Source organism: Canis lupus, chromosome 16 (assembly GCF_011100685.1).
Source record: "Canis lupus familiaris isolate Mischka breed German Shepherd chromosome 16, alternate assembly UU_Cfam_GSD_1.0, whole genome shotgun sequence".
In the NCBI taxonomy this organism is placed as follows: Eukaryota; Metazoa; Chordata; class Mammalia; order Carnivora; family Canidae; genus Canis; species Canis lupus.
The window spans coordinates 8,970,872-8,990,452 of record NC_049237.1 but is presented as its reverse complement, the minus strand read 5'-3'; the positions used below and the strand labels follow the sequence as shown (position 1 = coordinate 8,990,452).

The 19,581-nt window shown below is 48.6% G+C and overlaps 1 protein-coding gene across 1 annotated transcript in view; it reads right to left on the bottom strand.

Annotated features, from left to right (window-relative positions):
* The window catches only part of HIPK2 (homeodomain interacting protein kinase 2), a 120,681-nt gene that overhangs the window by 35,129 nt on the left and 65,971 nt on the right, over positions 1–19,581 (bottom strand). Inside the window, 7 exon segments of the mRNA NM_001014769.1 lie at positions 759–880; positions 1,783–1,909; positions 5,809–5,971; positions 11,426–11,610; positions 13,422–13,508; positions 15,318–15,437; positions 15,722–15,845. Coding sequence (NP_001014769.1) covers positions 759–880; positions 1,783–1,909; positions 5,809–5,971; positions 11,426–11,610; positions 13,422–13,508; positions 15,318–15,437; positions 15,722–15,845 — 928 coding nt within the window.

Here is a 19,581-nt window from a genome sequence, read left to right as displayed (position 1 = left end):
CCTGGTTCTGTCACCTGACTGTCGTGGGACTCTGAGCCAGGGATTGTGCACATTTCCCCTGTTTGTCAACTGGAAACAAATACCTTACTTATCTTGCTGTTGTGGGGATTAAATCAATTAACAACTATAAAGTGTCTGGCATAATGATGATGTATTTGTTCGAGTGCCATTAAGGATTGATTACTATTATCATTGTGTCACTCTGTCACCTTAAGTTTCCACAACACTTGACACATTTTCAACCAATTTCACCTCTGTGTTCTCATTCTACCACTGGAGTACCTATGTGAACGGATAAGGAAGGTTCCCGCTCACAGCTTCTGTGATCCTGGTTTTTTGACTCCTATGAAATAAGGAGATAATCTCTAAGGCTCCTTTTGGCACTAAAAAAATCATTTCTATTTTATAAGAAAGAAATTTGAGGCAAAGAAACATTAACTGACTTGCCTTAGGTCACAAAGTTATTAGCAGAGTTAGGATTAAAACCTGTGTCTCCCATATTAATTTACATTATAAAGCTACAATAGTAATAATAATTTCCCCAGACTCTCCCTGTGTCTAAATTTCTTCTTGGAATTATAAGCAAGATACCCAGGAAGGTGATTCACCTGGGGATCATTCAGAATATTACTGATATATTCTAATGAGTTGAAGCACCTAACTCATCACCGAGGAGGGAATTAGCAGAGATCTATCTCTTTTGAGAACAACATTAACATGGATAATGGCAATACCAGTAATAATAAGGAAAGAATTACCTGGGCAAGCAGACCTGGTTGGATCTGAAGAGGCTGTGCTCCCGGGGCTTGAGTGACGATGGGCACCGCATTCTCCATTCTCACGGAATAGCCAGCGTGCTTAGAGGGCGAGGCCTGCAACCCTATTCCAGACCCGGGTAAGGGAGAGAAGAGGGGTTGTTGAGTGGTCAGAGACCACTGGATGCAGAGAACCTTCCTAGCCAGCTGGGCAGGTCTCATCTCCCCTTTAGTTTCTAACTTAAAATTTTAAAAGCCACAAGAAAACAACTTTGAATGTTTTCAAAGACTAGAGGATCAAATTAGGGAGTCTGTGAAAACCAAAAGTGGAACAGCTCTGCTGGCAAATTACAGCAGAAAAATGGCTGCTGACATGAAAATACACTTGTGGTAGGTCAAAGCCAGGGCTGTTGGGAAGAGCGCCTGAATCCACTGGAAAGGCACGGATTCGAAACCTGAGCAACCACACAGGCTTATACCAGTAGGGTTTGCTTTGCAGAAACAACTACTCGAGCTTTCTGTATACACTGTAACTTCATACCCAGTCAACTCCTGCTTCTTAGAACTTTCAAGAGAAGAGTGTTGGGGTGCATGGCTAAAGAATCATCTGGGGGACAGGCCTGGGAGATACTTTTCAGACAGATTGATATTTTTCATGAGAACGAGGCGAGGCTGGCTGTCCAGAGTGGCAATTCTCTATAGATAACCCGTCCAGAGGACAGCTCACTGGAGGAAATGTAAGCTGACATCAGCGTAACAGTAAAAGCACAAACAGCACGCTTATTTACAGATAGCTGGGCCTGGGACAAAAGCACCAGCAGGTGGGGAGAAAAACAACTTGGTGCAGAAGCATAAGTCCTATTGTTTCTAGGCTGGCCAGAGCAGGAGGCGGGCCCTTCAGTTCAGTGATGCCAGTGCTCTCAGGAGAGTGAGGAAGCCTTTAGTCCAGGGACGTCACTGCGGGGACCGGTGCCCCAGAGGTCCCCCGGTAAGAAGCAGGTGAGGGGCTGTGTCTGCTCAGCCTTACCTTGGAAGCCGGGCGGACACACGATGAGAGCTTGCTGGAAGGGGTCAGGCCGGGCACAGATCTGGGCTGTTCCCGTCTGCAGGGGCATGCTCCGCTGAGCCACTGCAGCCATGGACGCCGCTGAAGGCTGGTAGAGTGCAGATTGGTAGTTTAGTATGGAGACTTCGGGATTGGCTAAGGAAATAGTGGCACTGGTGGAGGTGGGAGCCTAAAGGAATGATGGGGATTAAACAAAAATAAACAAAAATAAAAAATGAGGGAGGTGGTATGTTGGGAGACACGAGTCTAAAATAAATGAATTCAAAAAAGAGCAAATGAATAAAAACCAAGAGCAAAAAAGCAAAGACAGAGGGGAGTGGAGACACAGCTGAAGTCTCAGGGAAAAGCAGGCACCTGCAGCCACAATAGAGTCACCGCTGGTGCTCCTACCCAGGCCAGTTCTTCACATTTGTGGGGCCTGGACAGGAGTGCAGTTGGAAGCTTGCATAATGTCCTTCTAAAGACAGCAAGCAACCTGGAAGGCCAGGTTTGAGTTGAGGACTCTTGGATTCCTTGGGTCCTACACTGGAACGTGGTGATGGGCGGGGGGTGGGGGGGGGGTGGGCGGGGGCTGGTGGTGGTGAGAGGTGACCTCCTGCTTTCCTTCTCCTGCCCCAGCTCTGTCCCACAGATTGGGGGCTTTGGGGGCACATATTTGGACCTGCCAGCCTGCATGTGCAAGCTCTGTTCATGCTCCTCTTCCATTGGGCCTGCTGGTGCAGTCTGTACTTGGGAGGATGACCCCAGGAAGAGGCCTCTGTAGGCCCAGGGGCCCAGGTCCCCAGAGCTTGGCATGGAAGCATATACACATAGAGGAAGCCTGAGACAGGCCTTGGAAGGGGCTCTCCTGCTCAAGGTCTAAGGGGGAGTACTGTTTACAGATACCCTCAGATGGCCACAGAGCACATTACTGAAAATTAACACACCATAGAAATAGAGCACCAGGGAGAGGGACCCACTGAGCCTGGGGTTTCTTGTTTGAGTTTGGTGCGTTCTTATGCTGGTGTTCAGCTACAAAGTCTGAAGGCCAGAAAGGAGAGATGCTGGAGGGTCAGGAGAATTTAACTGGAGAGGAGTTAAATAAACTCTGAAATTATGTCCTCTCTCCTATCTCTCTTGGAAAGAGACATTTGGGAATGAACTTCCACGGGAAGCAAGGAATCTCAGTTCTGAATTGGGAATTCTCTGGCTTTGCCCCATCTTAGCCTCTTCACACTGATCCTGCAGCAAGATAGGCGGAGGTCACCAGTATCTTCGAATTCAACAGTTTACTACAAGTCTTGCTATTAGAGGTTACCCGGACTGAAGGCTATGGGGGGAAAGAGCCGCAAGGGTATCCTGGATACATGCAGAAATAGAATTTTAGGAAGGGTATGTCTATATGTCAAATTTGATAAAAGGGATAAAGTCTCATTTTACATTTTTTTACTAATACTTAGACTTTACACTGATTTTTAGTGCAAAGTAAATTGGTTTGTTTGGAAGTAATCACTCCGTTAGGTAACACACGTGCTTGTATTTTAAAATACATAGTGTCACAGTAAGTGGCTCTTCTGGGGCTCCAGGTAGTGTGACTGAGAATGCACGTGTGACATGTGCGGGGTGTGTGTTTTGTTACTGATGATGTTTCCTCTCTGTCCTCCCAGCAGCCCCACTTGTCCTGGAGGCTCCCCACCACACATTTCCCACCGTCCCTTGGGCTTCTCTCCTTGGGGACTGGTATCTTCCAGGTTCCCACATGGGTACTTGACTGTTCCACCTCCTGCAGCTGCCTCCTCCGAACTGTCCCTGGAATCTCACTCTTCAATTGCTACTTCCTTAGCTGAAAGTCTCTCCCCTGGTGCCTGGACTCTGTTTAGTGAAGTCCTGGCCTCCACTTTTTCCCTTCGATTCTTCTTGGGGAATGAGGCTAGAACATTCTTTCCAAAAGACTACTTTGAGCATGTCACCACCTCTGCCCCCAAATCTCCAATTACTGTCTAATAAACACTATAAATGCACTTTGCTCTGGCACTCCTTTCCCATGGTTTGGCCAAACCTCCCTTCCAAATTTATCTCCTTCTGCACTCTGTGCTCCTGGCACCAGCCAGAGTCAACTCACTGTTCGCAGAGCATGAGTGCAGTTCCTGCTGACTCACACAAGCCCTCCGGCCCACAGCATTCTCTCCAGGCCTCTGTGCTTCAGGGTCTCGCCTGGGTCCCATGTGCCCCACACTGAAATTCTCCCTGACACTATCAATTTAAATGAACTTCTCTGTTATATTAACCCATCTGGGGGTGCTTGGGTGGCTCAGTCAGTTAAGTGTCTGACTCTGGATTTTGGCTCAGGTTGTGATCTTAGGATCGTGAAATGGAGCCTCGCGTCAGGGTCCACTCTCAGCATGGAGTCGGCCTGTCCCTCTCCCTATTCTCCTCTCTCTCAAATAAATAAAAAAACAAAACAAAACAACAAAACAAACCCTTCTGCCTGCTGATGTAATGGTGTTCTGGTGATGAAGGACAAAACCATGGTGGTATTTGGTCAAGGAGCTCATAGACCTGGCCACGGACACCTTAGCCTGAGTGCTGGGCCAGGCACTGGGAGAGACCGTTTGTTCCTCTGGACTCTGGGTCTTAGAGAGCATTAGCTCTTCCCCGTAATGGGAGTTTTAAGAATACCAATGGCCCCAGTGGGGGGTGGGGGTGGGTGGGGGCAGATTCCAGGTGGCCTCTCCTGGATATAGGCAGGGGGAGAGAGGCCATGGAGGAAAAGCTTGGTCTCAGCAACTCGGGGTGCTGCAGGACTGGCCTGGAAATAGGGGAGGGGAGGAGGAGATGCGGTGGTGCTGGAGGCTGGGGTCAGTGCCTCTACAGTGACAGTAGGGGACCTGTCAGAAGAGAGTGGAGAGTGGAGGGCCAGGCAGAGGTATTCATATTTCAGGATTAGAACATATACACTCCCTTCCTCCGCAGGGGTGTGTGCGCACGTGCATGTGTACACACACACACACACACACACACACACAGGAATGTTGAGGCCATTGCAGACTGATAGTAAGGCTGAAAAAAATCTAGGGACAGTCTTTTGGGGAAGTGGTTAAGACTAGAATTTGGGAATAAAAGTGAAAGTCTCTTAGATGTCAGAGGGAGGCAGCCTGGACTAGGATTTGGAGGTTATTCACTCCGTAAATATTTCCTGGCTATAATTCATATATTTTTTAAAGTTTTTTTTTTTAATTTATTCATGAGAGACACAGAGAGGAAGAGAGGCAGAGACACAGGCAGAGGGAGAAGCAGGCTCCATGCAGGGAGCCCGATGTGGGACTTGATCCTGGGTCTCCAGGCTCACGCCCTAGGCTGAAGGCAGGTGCTAAGCCGCTAAGCCACCCAGGGGTCCCCTATAATTCATATTTTAAACAGTTTGTTAGGTGTGGGGTTCTGCTTTTTTTTTTTTTTTTTTTTTGCAAGAAGTTGGAAATCTGTGAGAAGAAAACCTCACTTTCCGGGTCCCCTCTGGTTCCAGCTGCTGGGGTTCTAGTGGCAGACTAATGAATTGGTTTTCCCTGTAACTTGGAGAAAGGACAGGTTTTATCTGTCCCAAGAGGAGACCATGTGTGCAGGGACAAGGGGGAGGGGTCTGAAACTGCATGATTGCCAGTGTCCCCTCAAGTGCTAGAATTCTTCCCCAGGCACATATGTCAGACATAAAAGCATGACAGGAGGAGGCTTTACATCACTCTCACATCGGGATAGAGGGAAACAGTAAGAGGTGCCATCTCCGTGGGACCAGCAGTCCATCCAGAGTGTAGGTCTCTCCAAAGAAATAAGCTTGGAAGGAAACACTTGCTTACATCGTTAAATATGACTGTAGAGGAACCTTGTGTATGACACTGTCTCTTGTATATGGTATCGGAGAATTCTGGACTCCTGACTAGGTTCGCAGGGAAAATACAATTCTTGATGCTCGCTGGCACCCTTGCCCACCTTCCCCCTCTGCTCTGTATTTACCTGGTTGTGGACAGTATTCAGCTGGTTGTTGAAGGTCATGGTCAGGTTGGTGGATGTGCTGGGGGCCACATGTGTAATGAAAGGGGTTTTGCTCTGGTTCACCGTGTCATACATATTCACCCGACGCTTGCAAATCTCCATGTTCTGGAAACATGATTTGACGCTGTTCATGCAACAGGCAGAGGCGTGGGGGAAAGAGAAGAGGATACATGGGATAAAGGGGAGAAAATGGAGAGAAAAAGGAGAGAACAGTTAATGTAATAAACAAGACAACCAGGGAAACTTAACTTTAGGTCTAAACTTCCTGGATTTCTCACGCAAAGTCTGCATTTCCAAGAGTTAAGGTTATGCAGATGAATTTCCCCTGCTGTCTTCCTCCCCCTTTCCCCATCCAGGATGGGTGGAGGTTCTCCATCGCACAATGGACTTGACTTGATGGGACTTGTCGGCCCTCGCCGTCTCTTCCTCAGATCCCTGATCTGCTGAGCCAACCTCACTGTTCCTTCCCAGCTTTCAGGGTGGTTTCTCGGATGGGGGAACAGGAAACAGTAGCTTCTGACCAGCCTCGATCTTACCTAAGACAACTCCTTGTGCTTCTGGGGCACTGGCGCCATCTAGGGGATGGCCAAGGAATCAGCCAACCCACTACCAAGTCCCTGTTGCCACTCTTGGTCCGTCCGCACTGGAATTGCGCGTGATACTAGTAATAATAATAGTGGTTCCCATCTATTGAGAACCGTGGCAGGTGTTTGCAGGCACCCTTTCACTCAGTCCTACAACAACCACAAGAGGGGGAGAGGATTGTTGCCCCTATCTTATGAGTAAGGATGACGTTTGAGAGAGGATAGAGAGGTCATCAGCCAGTTGAAGAGTTAATTACTAGCAGTTTCTTCACATGTGCATATACATCCTCTTTTGCCTCCTGATTCATCCTCCCTTTTGCTTTTCTCATTCTTGCCCAGTTACATGAAATAAAATTTATCTCCCTCTTTTTCTTCCTTCATTGCACTTGTGAATCAAAATTAGGATTTCCTAGTTAGGAAAGTAAAGTATAAAAATGTTGCTGCCACTGGCCTCAAGGAAAAGAAAACCACAGTGGCCTCAACCACTGAGTTCTTGAAAATCCACCACAGAGTGTCCTTTGGGATTTGTACATTGTTTCTCATTCACTTGTCTTCTCATTAAACTGACTTTTCCTAAATGCTAATAATATTCAGGATAGTGAAACAGCATTTAAACTTCAATTCTCACTACTTACTTTAATTATAAATAATATAATAAGTGAATATAAATAAAATATTAATTTTCTGCTACTTAGGATTACAAATGTAGAGGTGCCTGGGTGACTCAGTTGGTTGAGCATCTGCCTTTGGCTCAGGTCCTGATCCCAGGGTCCTGGGATCGAGTCCTACATCGGGCTTTCTGCTCAGTGGGGAATTTGCTTCTCCCTCTGTCTCTCCCCCTGCTTGTGTGCTCTTTCTCTTGCAAATAAAAATCTTTATTTATTTTTTATTTTTATTTATTTATTTTTTATTTATGATAGTCACAGAGAGAGAAAGAGAGAGAGGCAGAGACACAGGCAGAGGGAGAAGCAGGCTCCAGGCACCGGGAGCCCGATGTGGGATTCGATCCCGGGTCTCCAGGATCGCACCCTTGGCCAAAAGCAGGCGCCAAACCGCTGTGCCACCCAGGGATCCCAAATAAAAATCTTTAAATTAAGAAAATAAAGGATTACAAATGTATACTATGGGTAATCTATATTTTGGGCCAAGCAGGTGCTTGTGGGCTATCCCTAAACATCCTTTCCATGAAAGATGTTCCGAACTCAGACATGCTCAGAGAAGCCTTTCTTTCTGAGTTAATGACTACTTAGAATGGCCACACAATGCACACAAAATAAACACTTACCGACTGTGACCCTGGAGAGAAAGTAAAACCTATTCTATGGTAACTAAGAGCTAAAAATACTACTAATAATGCTGGTAATGCCAACATGTTTTGAGCATCTACCAAGTACCAAGCAAACTGCTAAGTGCTTTCACATGGAAGCTGAAAGAATAAAATGATGGATTTTGTATTCTTATTGGAATGTTTTTAAAGCATTATATGGTTTTGTGACAATTCAACCCAAAGCTTTTAGACTCAGAATTTTCTAATTGAAATGGTCTGAGTTTTGAGTTTCAGGAAGACAGGCAAGCAACTTGCACTTTGGGTTAATTCTGTGAGAATGGTTTTTAAGGAATTTGTGCTCTAGAACCCTGGTATGGAGAAATGGGTGGGGTCTCTTTCACCTGGTAATCTAGATGTTGGGGCAGCTCTGACCCAGCCCCAAGGATCTTCAGCAGTGTGGGCTGGAGGTTTCTCCTTGCCCTGTAATTCTCACAGTCTTCCCAGCCAGTTCTAGGGACCCTTATAGGTTAGGCCTACTCTCAGGTAAGCCTAGGTGTGCTCAGAGACCTGTCTTTCCTTCTGGGGCCCATTTTCTGAATTCTAAATTGTTAATGATCCTCCTGGATCTACACCAAATTCTGAATTTGAAACTGATGCCTATGGTCTCCACGCTTGGTCTTCACCAAGGACAGTGAAGCATTCAATTGCTGCTTCCTTAACAGAACCCAGATGTGACAGGGCTCTGAGGTCATTCAACTACGCTCCTGACTTTATGTGGGTGACTGTCTCATCGACTATGCAGATGGCTAACGGGAGCCCTCTACAGAGCACCACTCCATCTCCTACCATGCCTTTTCACAAATGTCTTACTTGGCCCCTGAATATAAAAAGACCGATCTCACGGGAATCCTATTCAGTAAATCACCAAGTATACCTTCCTTCTGTTGTGCAGACTGACTCCTTGATTTACCCATGCCACCCCAGAAACAGGACATATCCTATAAAGAGGGCTTGCCAGGGAGGGGTCTGAGTTCCTTCTTTGTACTGGAGATCAGTTGTTTCAAACATGGTTTTAATTTAAAGATGCACCATGTGGTTGCTGCAATATGATCTCACTTACTCAGCATCAACTGATAAGGACCAGCATTGAAATCAGAGGAGGTAATGAGGGCACCACTCATTTCTTGCAGCTTCGGATAAGGTCAAGTCCAGCCTTGAGACTCGGCTCCATCGGAGTTTGGCTATGGCAGGCCCGGCCAGGACGTGCAAATGTCTCTTATCCTCAGCCCCATCATGCATCCCTGTGTTCTCCTAACCCTAACTAAAACCTGGCGCTCCCTTGAGCACACAGCGCCTCCCTGCAGACATCCAGGGAGGGGGCTACTTTCACATCCTAGGTCCCTGGAGGTGGAGAGGCTAAGGTGAGATCCCTTGTTACCCTCTGTTACAGGCTGGACTGTGCCCCCAAATTCACACCATGAAGTTCTCAGGCCCCAGGACTTCAGAATGTGACTGCATCAGGAGAGGGGATCTTGAAAGGGGTAAAATGAGGCCAGCAGGTTGGGCCCTAATCCAATTCCCTAGGAGGAGGAGGAAATTAGGACACAGATGCAAACAGAAGGACCCCGTGAGGCCATAGGGAGGGGATGGCCATTCACAGGCCAAGCAGAGCAGCCTGAGAAAAAACCAGTGCCGTCAAACACCTTGATCTTGGTGTTTGGTCTTGGTCTTCTAGAATGGTGAGAAAATAAACTGCTGTTTAAGCCCGTCAGCCCCTCCGTGTGCTTTGTTACCACAGCCCCTGCAAACCAACGCTCCTCCCGTTCTGGCACCACCGCTCCCTGTCAGTCACTGAAGCCTGGGGCACCTCGGTCCTCCACCTCGGTCCTCTGCGGTGCCCCATGCCCTGCTCGGTGGCGGAGGCTTCAGAGGTCAGGTGCTCTGGCCTCTCGGCTACTTCTCATCCCAGTGGCCTGCTGTCGATTCCAGCCACCCATTCCCGGGCAACCGCAACCACTACACTTCCCCACACTGCAGATTCAAGCACCTATCTCCCGGCCACGCTTTGGCCCCTCTGGATCTTTTGGCTGTTGCTAAAACCACCAATCTTTGAGGTGATCAGACCGTTCAGCCCGTCTGGCCCCTTCATCTTTGCTTCCTCTCCCTGTCACAGCTAAGCCTCCCACAGCCACCATTTAGATTACAGCACTCTAGTGCCAACGTCCTAAGTCTGTCAGTTTGTCTCCTCCTCTTAGCAGCCTGGCAAAGCTCCCACCTGGATGACCCCAGCTAACTGTCTGTCGTCTCCAGGCCCTCACCTGCGGGGTCCGGTTACCCTCTACACTATTCACGTCCAACCTTCATGCTCCGCTGCCCCATATTGCTCTGTTGGGTTTGCTCTTCCATTTCCTGTCCTGACTACCCAGGCTTTCCCTACACTTCTTCAGCCCCCCAGCCATTTTGCTCTCAACAAAAGACAGGAGCTGCCTAAAGAACACCCTCGACCCCCCTTGTCCAGCGGCATGCCTGCTGACATCCATGTACCCCTTCTGGCAACAATGGCCTTGCAATCCTGGCCCCTCCCGGCGTCTCAGGGAACTTCTGTGCCCTTCTCTGCAATCCTTCACTTGCCGCAGACACTTCCTGCCAGCACCTTGACCTGTTCCAGTCTCTTTGTATCAGAAGAACGCCCCCTGGGCCCCTCTAGGCCCTCCCAGTTCTCTCTCTACCCACCCTGAGCTCGGCAACCTGCCACGCTGGCTGCTGCTTCCCCTCAAACAGCTTTCAGGCCGCCCACAACTTTGACATTGCCCACCTCGACGGGCACGTGGTCTCCAAGCTCCTCTGACTTGATGAAGCACCAGGTAGGTCTTTGTTAAACGTATCCCCTGCTTAGAAGTCCTCTGTGACTTCCACTGCTCTTAGGATAAACACCCAAACCATGAACAGGGCGCCCTGTCCATTTCCTCTTTCCCTGGGACCCCAGCCCCTCTGCTGCTCATGTTTGGGGGTCCCCACCTGGCAGTGGCCTTCTTGCCTTTGCTGGCCTTTCCACTGGTTACCTATTGCTCGTTTTCTGGCAGTCATTTGTCAGGGACTGGCTGCCCTGCCGTGATTGCAGCCTACTTTCCCTGGGAAAACTCTGCTTCTCTGCAGATCACCTGTTAGGTGCCTTTCTCTCACCTACAGGCTGGAAACTCCAATGGGCAGCGGCCCCGTCTGCTCTGCCCCACAAGGTACCCGCATGTGGCACAGCTCGCAGTCCACTGGCTGGCTGGCTGAATGCACAAACCCAAATCCAAACTAGACTGAGTCCACTCCAGAATGGTTCTGGGAGTGACCTCTGGCACTGGAAGGGCTTTGCCTCATCGACGCTGCTGTCTATGGATGGCACTCCTTTCATGCTCAGGTCCCAGGGGCTGGTTCAGCCCGCCTCGTGCTCTCCCAGGCTCCAGCATTCCCTCCCTTTTGGTGTAAAGCACAGTGCAGCCCAGGGCCACTCAAGCTGACTGCCACCTGTTTTTACAAATAATGTTTTATTGAAATGCAGTCCCACTCACTGGTTTCTTATGGTCTACGGCTTTTTTCAGCTCTAACGGCAGAGCTGAGTGGTTGTGACAGAGACTGCTGTATGGCCACATACAGGCCAAAAGCCTAAGATATTTACTATCTGATATTTTAAAGAAGTTTGCTGACTCTGGTAAAAAGCACTGAGCAAGACACCTACTGTGTACTGTGGGGAAAATCGAGGAGGTGTGTCATGGTGACAAAGGGGTGGTTCAGGGTTTCGATGGGAGTGATTCTCTTATCAGCATCTATGGTCAGCATCTTCTTTAACAGGTCGATGAACTCCCGCCGGTCTGCCTTCTCCACCAACATGTCACTCCCTTCCAGATCTGTTGTCATGTTCACCTGGAGGGAAATCCGGACAGGTTACCAAAACCCCTGCTGTGCCCCCCTCCCCAGACTTCCCTTATCTCTGCCCAGGACTCTGTCCCTATCTCTCAGTTGCCCCTTCCCCATCCCCAGCAGGCTGTGGGTGCCCTGCTGCAGCCACTGCTGTGGGCTGTCACTGCCTACAGCCTGTGTCTGCTCCCTCCCCAGGAAAGGCAGAGGGAGGCCATGCGTGGGGAAGGCAGCGGGCCACTGATGACACTTGCAAATACAGAGAAGTAACAGGATGTGCACTGCTCCTGCTTCGATCAGCTAAGTTGAAATGTACCTCACATCACACGTCATTGAAAATAATCACAAGGATGGAAAGACTTCTTCACCCTGGTTGCATAACAATGTGAATGGACTTGATAGCTGCTGAATTAGATACTTAAGAATGGTTAAAATGGTCAGTTTTATGCTATGCGTATGTTGCCACAATCAAAAAACAGTAACTACACCCAAGTAGTAAAAACTGAAATGCCAAGAGGGTTATTTATTTAACCTGCAGAGGCCTATGTGGCCTCTTTGTACATGCACAGTGTATGTGTCCTCTGGCGGTGCCCGAGTAAGGGCCAGAATTAATTTAGGCCCCGTGTCACTGGGCTTACCCTCTGGCCAAGACAAGCTGAGTATCTGAACACAGGATATTTCTTCCAAGAGCAAGCCTATGACAGCTTTTGAAAGACTTGTTTTGTGGTGCTTTCTATTATTTTCCCAGGCATGCTCTGGAAAGCAATTTCAGTTTTCTCAGAGAATCTAAGCTTCTAATCAACTGACAAGTATCCTTTACTCAGAATCATGACTTTTGGTTACACTCGCCTTCAGTAAGAAGTGTGCTGAGTCGAGAGCTTTACTTCGCATCGCTTTTAAGAAAAACTCTCTTTGGGTTGCCCTGATTTTAGACTAGTCTTTACACTAAAAATAGCTAAAGTTCTAGAATGTTCTCTGGGCACAAAGGTGAAAGCCTGTGGTCCCTCCAGTGAGCTGAGAGAGACTGACTGAAGTGGGTTGAACAGTGTGGCAGCAAAAGATACGTTTAAGTGCTAATCCTTGGTACCTGTGAATGTGACCTTATTTGGAAACAGGGCCTTTGCAGATGTCAATCAAGTGGAAATGAGGCCATACTGGAGCAGAGCTGGTCCCAAAACCAATGACTGGTGTCTTTATAAGAGAAAGAGGAGAGATTTGGTGCCCAGATAGGATGAAACTCAGGGATAAAGGCCACATGAAGAAGGATAAAGAGGTCAGGGTGATGGAGCTACATGTCGGGGAACACCCATGATGGCAGGGGCCAGCAGACACTGGGGCTGGGGCTGGGCCAGTTTCTCTCTAGAGCCTTCAGAGGGAGTATGGCCCAGGGTACTTGAATGTCGAACTTCTAGCTTCTTGAACTGTGAGAGAATAGATGCTGTCTTAAGCCACCCAGTTTGTAGTGTTTGTTACAGCAGCCAGAGGGAATTAATACACTGAGTCATGGGCATGAGACTCAAGTGTGCTAATGAGTTTGAATTCTTATGAAAACATCGCTAAGATTGGCCAGTACCTTTTTTTTTTTTTTTTAAAAACAAATGGGAACCAATAAACTGAAGCTATTTTGAAAGAGCTGGTGTAAAGTTTTGAAAATGTTCCACCAACCCAATGGTATTCTTACTAAGAGTCCATAGCATTGTTCAAGGTCAAGGTCAAACACCACAATTGAGTGATGTGAATTTCTACCTGCCATCAGGAAGTCTTGCTGTGCTTGGTTTGTAAAGGGCTAACATTGCATACTCACCCATGGGGCTTACCTGGGCCATGTCATCTAAACAGTTGAATATGTACTTTCTTGCTTCTTTCGACTTAATCCCTGTCTCTGCTTCATGGTCATCTGGTGTCTGGTCAAAAGAGGCAAAAGCTGATTGATTGATCATGTGAATCATTTCCTTGTCACTGTGACTAAAACCCTGGAGCTTTTGCTTCTCATGAAGGGTCCTTTCCCCACCTTTCAGAAGACACTTTGATTCCTCTTAAAGTGACCTGCTCCTTAATTACTTTCTTTGTTCATCCTTCACACTAACTCATCTCTCTTCTTTCCTTCCCACAAACACCTGTCAGAGGCCCACTCTCAATCAGATCCAGAGTTCCCACAAGATAGGCCACATCCTGATAAGCCTTCATTCTCCCTGAGTTTAAGCAGAGGCCTTTTCTGCATGGTTTTATAAATTTAAATTTTATTTTATTTCTCAAACTCTCATGCAGATGGCTCTCACTGCATGCCAGGCACTATTCTAAAGCACATGAGCTCATTCACTATACTTCACAACCATTCTAGGTTGGATGATGACCAATGCATATCCTAGAGGGAGAAAGAGGAATGGCGAGCTTAAGGAGTTTGTCAAGGCTGCATGACCAGGGAGCAGCAGCTGGCCCCAGTGTCTGCCTGGGGCCGAGGCATGTACATTTGGTGGTCTTGGTCTAGGAAGCTGCTATCTCCAATTACTACAAGGTTTCTAGACGCACCCACGGATCACAGGTAATTAATCCTCAAAATCTCACTCAAGGATGGCATACCTGGAGTCACTAGTCTCCAGGCTCTGCTATCCCAGGAAATGCTGGACAAGTAGGCATAAACTAAGTAAACATGAACCACCTATGTCATAAAAATGAACCCTATCCCTGCCTGGTCTCACCCTCTACCACCCCAGAACTCTTTTTACTGGGCCTGACCTAGAGCTGCTCACTCTCATAGTTGCCAAATGCCAGCCCTCTCAATAGCCTTGGAGTGCTTGCTTAGCTCTCAAATCTCTTTTCTAGATCTGCAACTACTCGCCACACTTTATCTTTAAATCATATCTGTGGTTTATGTAAAAAACAAAGCAAAACAAAACAAAAACAAAAAAAATCCCAACAAACAAACCCCACCCACTCTCTTGCAAAAAAAGAAACACCTAAAATGAACATAAACAAACTTAAGACTTGCATTATTTTCTCCTTCCCAGGAAAATACATTGATTTTAATTATTAGGCACAGATCAAAGTGAAAGCAAAATATGTTTCCGTTAAAGTAAAACCACCCAAGAATTTACGGTGTGCAGTGGTGCGCTATACCACCTGTCGGCTGGGACAAACAGATCCCTCCCTAGAGCCATGTGGTTGAGGCTGTTTTCTTTGCTTGGAAGACCCTCTTCATCCTTTAGGGTCCAGCTCAAATGTTCCTCCCTGACCCTCTGCCACAGGCAATATTCAAGGCCCCACATTCTGTCCTACCAGGAATGCGGGAACTTGTGACAGCAGGGGGTAGGTGGGAATGAGTGGGTTGGGGGGAGAACTTGGGCTCACCACATGCGTCCAGGCTTAATTTGGATTAGGAGCTCCTTAAAGGGGGGTGGTGGTGGTTCATTTCTCTCTCCAGCACAAACCCAAGAAGTCATCATGGTTTTTACTGTGATTAAATCCCAGGAGTTTAGCCACCAGAACTTGGGATTTGAGCTTCATGGGCAGCAGGCCAAACAAAGTGGGGCTTTTGAACATTCAAATTCATCCATCCCATGTATCAAAACGATCACCCCCTCTCCCATGCTGGCTGAATCAATGCGAAATCCAGGATCCACGTGCTGATGGCAATAGCTCCCCATTAATCAGACGGTGCCCTTCCTCCCTAAGTGTCGGGTGTTGGTGAGGAATGCAGGGGATGTTCTTCCTACCTTCAGCCTCCACAAGGGATACGGTGAGTCTGTGTCACGGTTGAAAAACCTAGTTGTCTTTGTCCCTGCGCTTAATAAATATTCAGCTGGCAAACCCTGTGTTTGTGAAATATACCGAATCTGCAAGAAAAGATGAGAATGAGGTCAGGGTGTTTCCTGTCACTGTACATATGGTGTACTAACGGCTCTGGCGCCTTTTAGAAAAAATGACAACTTTATAGGGAAAGACAGAAGTAAGAGAAGAAAAAGGGGAAAGAAAGAAGAAAAAGGGGAAAGAGAGGAATAAGAAAAGCACTGTTACGAGAAGCAAGGTTTGAGAGACAAGGAAACACCCTATTACCCCATCCACGTGTCATGTTATAAAGGAAGTGCTTCTTGTGAATGCCTGAGCTACCTGGACCCACCTGATCGTACTCAGAAGCTCCTGGATAGAGCGGCCAGCCCAGGAACAGCTCAGCAATGACACAGCCCAGGGACCACATATCAATTGCCTCGCAAAATGGTAAACCAAGGATGATCTCAGGAGCCCTGAAAAGGAAGAATGGGAGAAATCATTAGCAATTTGGAGGGGCAGACAGCTACTTCTATATGAACTCTACATAAAATCCTGTCTTTCAAATCCAGGGTGCCATTACTGTTTCCCTCTAGAGGACCTATGGTTCTTGCACTGTGTGGGAGTGATTCCCCCCAGTCTTGGGCCTGGTGCTCCCCATCGGCAGGGAGTGTGGTCAGACGGCCGGCTGAGATAAAGGGTGGATCTAGAACAGGGAGTCACATCCATCAACTTCATTACCATTACGCTCCAACCAGATGAGCTAATAACCACTTTAGAGAGACCCAGGAGTTATCTTTTGTAACTGAAAAGCCAGAAAACCCATCTTTAGAGAGTGCCTGGTTTTTACAAAGGAATTCTGAAATGCAGATGTTCTACTTTCAGTAATACAGAAGACAAGTTGCCTCTACCCAGAACAAGGGGATCAATCCAATACCCATTAAGCCAATGATCCGTCCTCTAAGGAGTCTGAATCACACTTTTATAAGGAAACGCTATTTTTTTTTTTTTATCATCAGCTTCTAAAAAGTTGGGCTCCTAAAAAGTCCTCTAATATTGTTATTATAGAACCCTGTTCATGAATCCAGTCTGGATACCAGTCAGAACTCCATTCTAAACCCATTTCCAACTGCAGGACTATGTCCCTTCAAATGATAGGCAGGGTTATATGCCGGAACTTCGGAAGGAAACCACCTAAATTCAAAGAGAAATTTTCACATGTAGTTAGTAATGAAAACCAAGGAGACCACAGAGTGCATTTTCTTTTCTGAGAATGTGTCATGATTAAGGAGGGGTACATTTTGGAGAAAACCAGGTTCAAAGTATGAGGTATGAACACAGCTTTAAAAACTGTGGCTCAAGGCGCTCTGCTGATAATGAAATGCATTAGCCCAGCTTCTGTTTTCTCTGTAAATTTCCCACTTGATTAAGCAATGCCAGAGGACGCCACTCTCCTCCCCTTTCCGGAGCCTGGAGTGGGAGCAGTGGGAGCTGGGCAACTGCACCGTCTGGGTTATCTTCACCCAGCTAGCACGGGAGGAGGGAGCGAGAGTGTGGTCAAAACATCTCCACTTGTCGCGGAGCTTCGAGCTGGATTCTCCCCACTTAAAAAGCATCTCCCCACTTTGCTCTTTTAAATTTGCTCTCATGGCTAATCTTTTTTCCTCCAGGTAAGAGCACTGAAAAACAAACAAACAAACAAAACCCAACATGTTTTGTAACAAAGTCTTGATTTTTCAGAAGTAAAAAGGAGTCTCCTCACTTCTTAGAGCTGGAGATTCCTCCGCACTGCTGCCAGGTGCTTCTAGAGTGCCACAGTCCTCAGTCTGCACTCACTACATTCTTTTGCCAGAGTCCAAGGCTGGGTGGGTCTTCCCAGGCGTGGTAGGAGGGAGTTAATGTGTGTGTGTGTGTGTGTGTGTGTGTGTGTGTGTGTGTGTGTTGGGGGGGCAAGCTGCCATTGGCCCTACTTAAATGGTCTTCCCTGTCCCCTCCCTGCTGGCATCTTCAGCTGCCAGGGTTGTGCCTGGCATTTCAGCCTCTCGTAGGTTTTGCTGACATGGGACGCTGCTCTTGCCCTCTGGCGCTGGTGCACTGGGGATGCCAGAGGTTCTTTTAGGATCTGTCCCTGCTGGACTGTCCTGTGCCATGGGGCCTTCAATCCCACAGCAGCCTGGGTCACTGTGTCTAGGGTTGCCTCCACACACCAGGGCGCCACACACCAGGGCTTTCCAGAGTCATACAGAAGTCCCCTGCCAGTCATCTGCGTTGCAATGAGGGATGCCGTAAACTGATGAGATTACTGCAGGTTGCCTCTAGCAATGGGGTCAGAGCCTGCCTGCCTTTCTGTCTTCTCTGTTCCAGAGTGTCTCATGGGCAGACTCAGGTCTGTCCTCGGGGGATGAGCTCCTGTCCTGGTTCCTGCGAAGCTCCCCCCAGCAGGCTGCAGCTGCAGGATCCAGCATCTCCGCCCGTCTCCATACTCCTGCGACCTGGGCTTTTGCCCCTCATAGCTTCCAGGTTGGGTCTTAGGAACATGCAGGGGTGGTCTCATGGGATCATCTCTGGACTTGACCATGGGGTGACCTTCCTAAAGGTCGTGAGGAGTCTGGAAACCCACTCCCAGAATCTGTTCCCTGAGGCACACAAGACAGGTGCAGAGGGCACTTCAGTGACATTCTCTGGCGAGAAACACCAGACGTGGGTTTCGTCAACTGATGTTACACACATAGGGCCTGTGAAGGCTGCTCTCGGTCCGTTTTCTATCAGAAAATGAAGCGGCAGCCGTTCATGGCACCAGGATATACACGGCAGAATATTTTTCTAGGGGTGGCCACAATGAAGAATGCTCAAGAATCAGGCTAGATGGTCGGGGGACCAAAGAACAGGAGGCACAGTCCTGTCCCCGAGGGGCCCCAGTGCTGGGACGGCAGCAAGGAAGGCTGGACGCTACAGGGGTGTGCAACACAAACACGCAGACACAGAAACAGCTCATTCAAGCACAGACAGGCTCTGGATTTTCTCATTTAAAAACAAAACAGAAGACCAGAACAAAGCAAACCGAACACAAAACCAAACCCTTCCTCCATCCCTTTGCGTCCCCGCGGCTGTTGCCTTGTTTCTCTGCACCCCCCAATCTCCAGGGCTGTCTCCTGCAGTTCCTCCGCTTGGCCCCCCATCTTCTCGCCCTCCTCCCACCCTCTGCCCCACTCAAGGGCAGTGCCTCTCCAGACCAGCACGGCCACGTGGTCACGTCACAGCCACTGGTCAACTTCTCAGCTCTGTGACCCAAGAGCCACACATCTTGACCACTGGTGACCCTCCGATCCTGTCCCCACTCTGAGATATAAGGCTGAGCTTTTTATGACACCACATGCTCCCGCATCTGTCCCGCCTCTCCGTTTCTTCTGCTGGCCTGTCCTCCTCCAGCCAACTGCTCTCTGATGGCAAAGCCCAGGACCCCTTGCCTCCTCTCTTTGCACCCTTGTTCTAGGTAACTGTTACGGGGTGAAGGGTGTCAAATGCCAGAACAGACATGCTGAAGTCCTAATCCCTGATACCTGAGAGTGTGACGCTGTTTGGGGATGGGGTTACTGCAGATGTAATCGGTGAAGATTATGTCACGCTGAAGTAGGGTGAGCCCTGAAGCCAACAGGACAGGTGTCCTTACAAGAGGGAAATGGGGACACAGACGCAGCAGCGGGAGGACGGCCATGTGGGGACAGAGGCAGAGGGGGCAGTGATGCTGCCACCAGCCAAGGAGTGCTCGGGGCCACGGAAGCTGGAAGAGGCATGGAAGGATCCTCCCCGAATGGCTCCAGAAGGAGCGTGTCCCTGCTGACACCTCGATGTTAGACTTCTAGTCACCAGGCCCGTGGGAGAGTCAATAGCTACTGTTCTGAGTCCTGCGATCTGCGGGGTGGTTCCCGCTGCCCTAGGAAGCCGACAGCAATCGTGTCTGCTGCCACAGGTCTAGACTCCATTCAGATTTCCAAACGGCCCTCTCCACGTTTGCCTCGCCTCGGTTCCAGGTTTACATGCTGATGGCCCAGCACCTCTGTGGGAATGACCCACGGTCGCCTCAAACTTGTATGTTTACAAGGGGCCTCTTCTCGTCAGCCTCCCCTTCCCAGTGCGCTCCTCCCTCTGTCCAGCTCGTGTCACTGAACCGACTCATGGCCCCTATGGCCCGCTGCTTGTGCTGGAACCCGG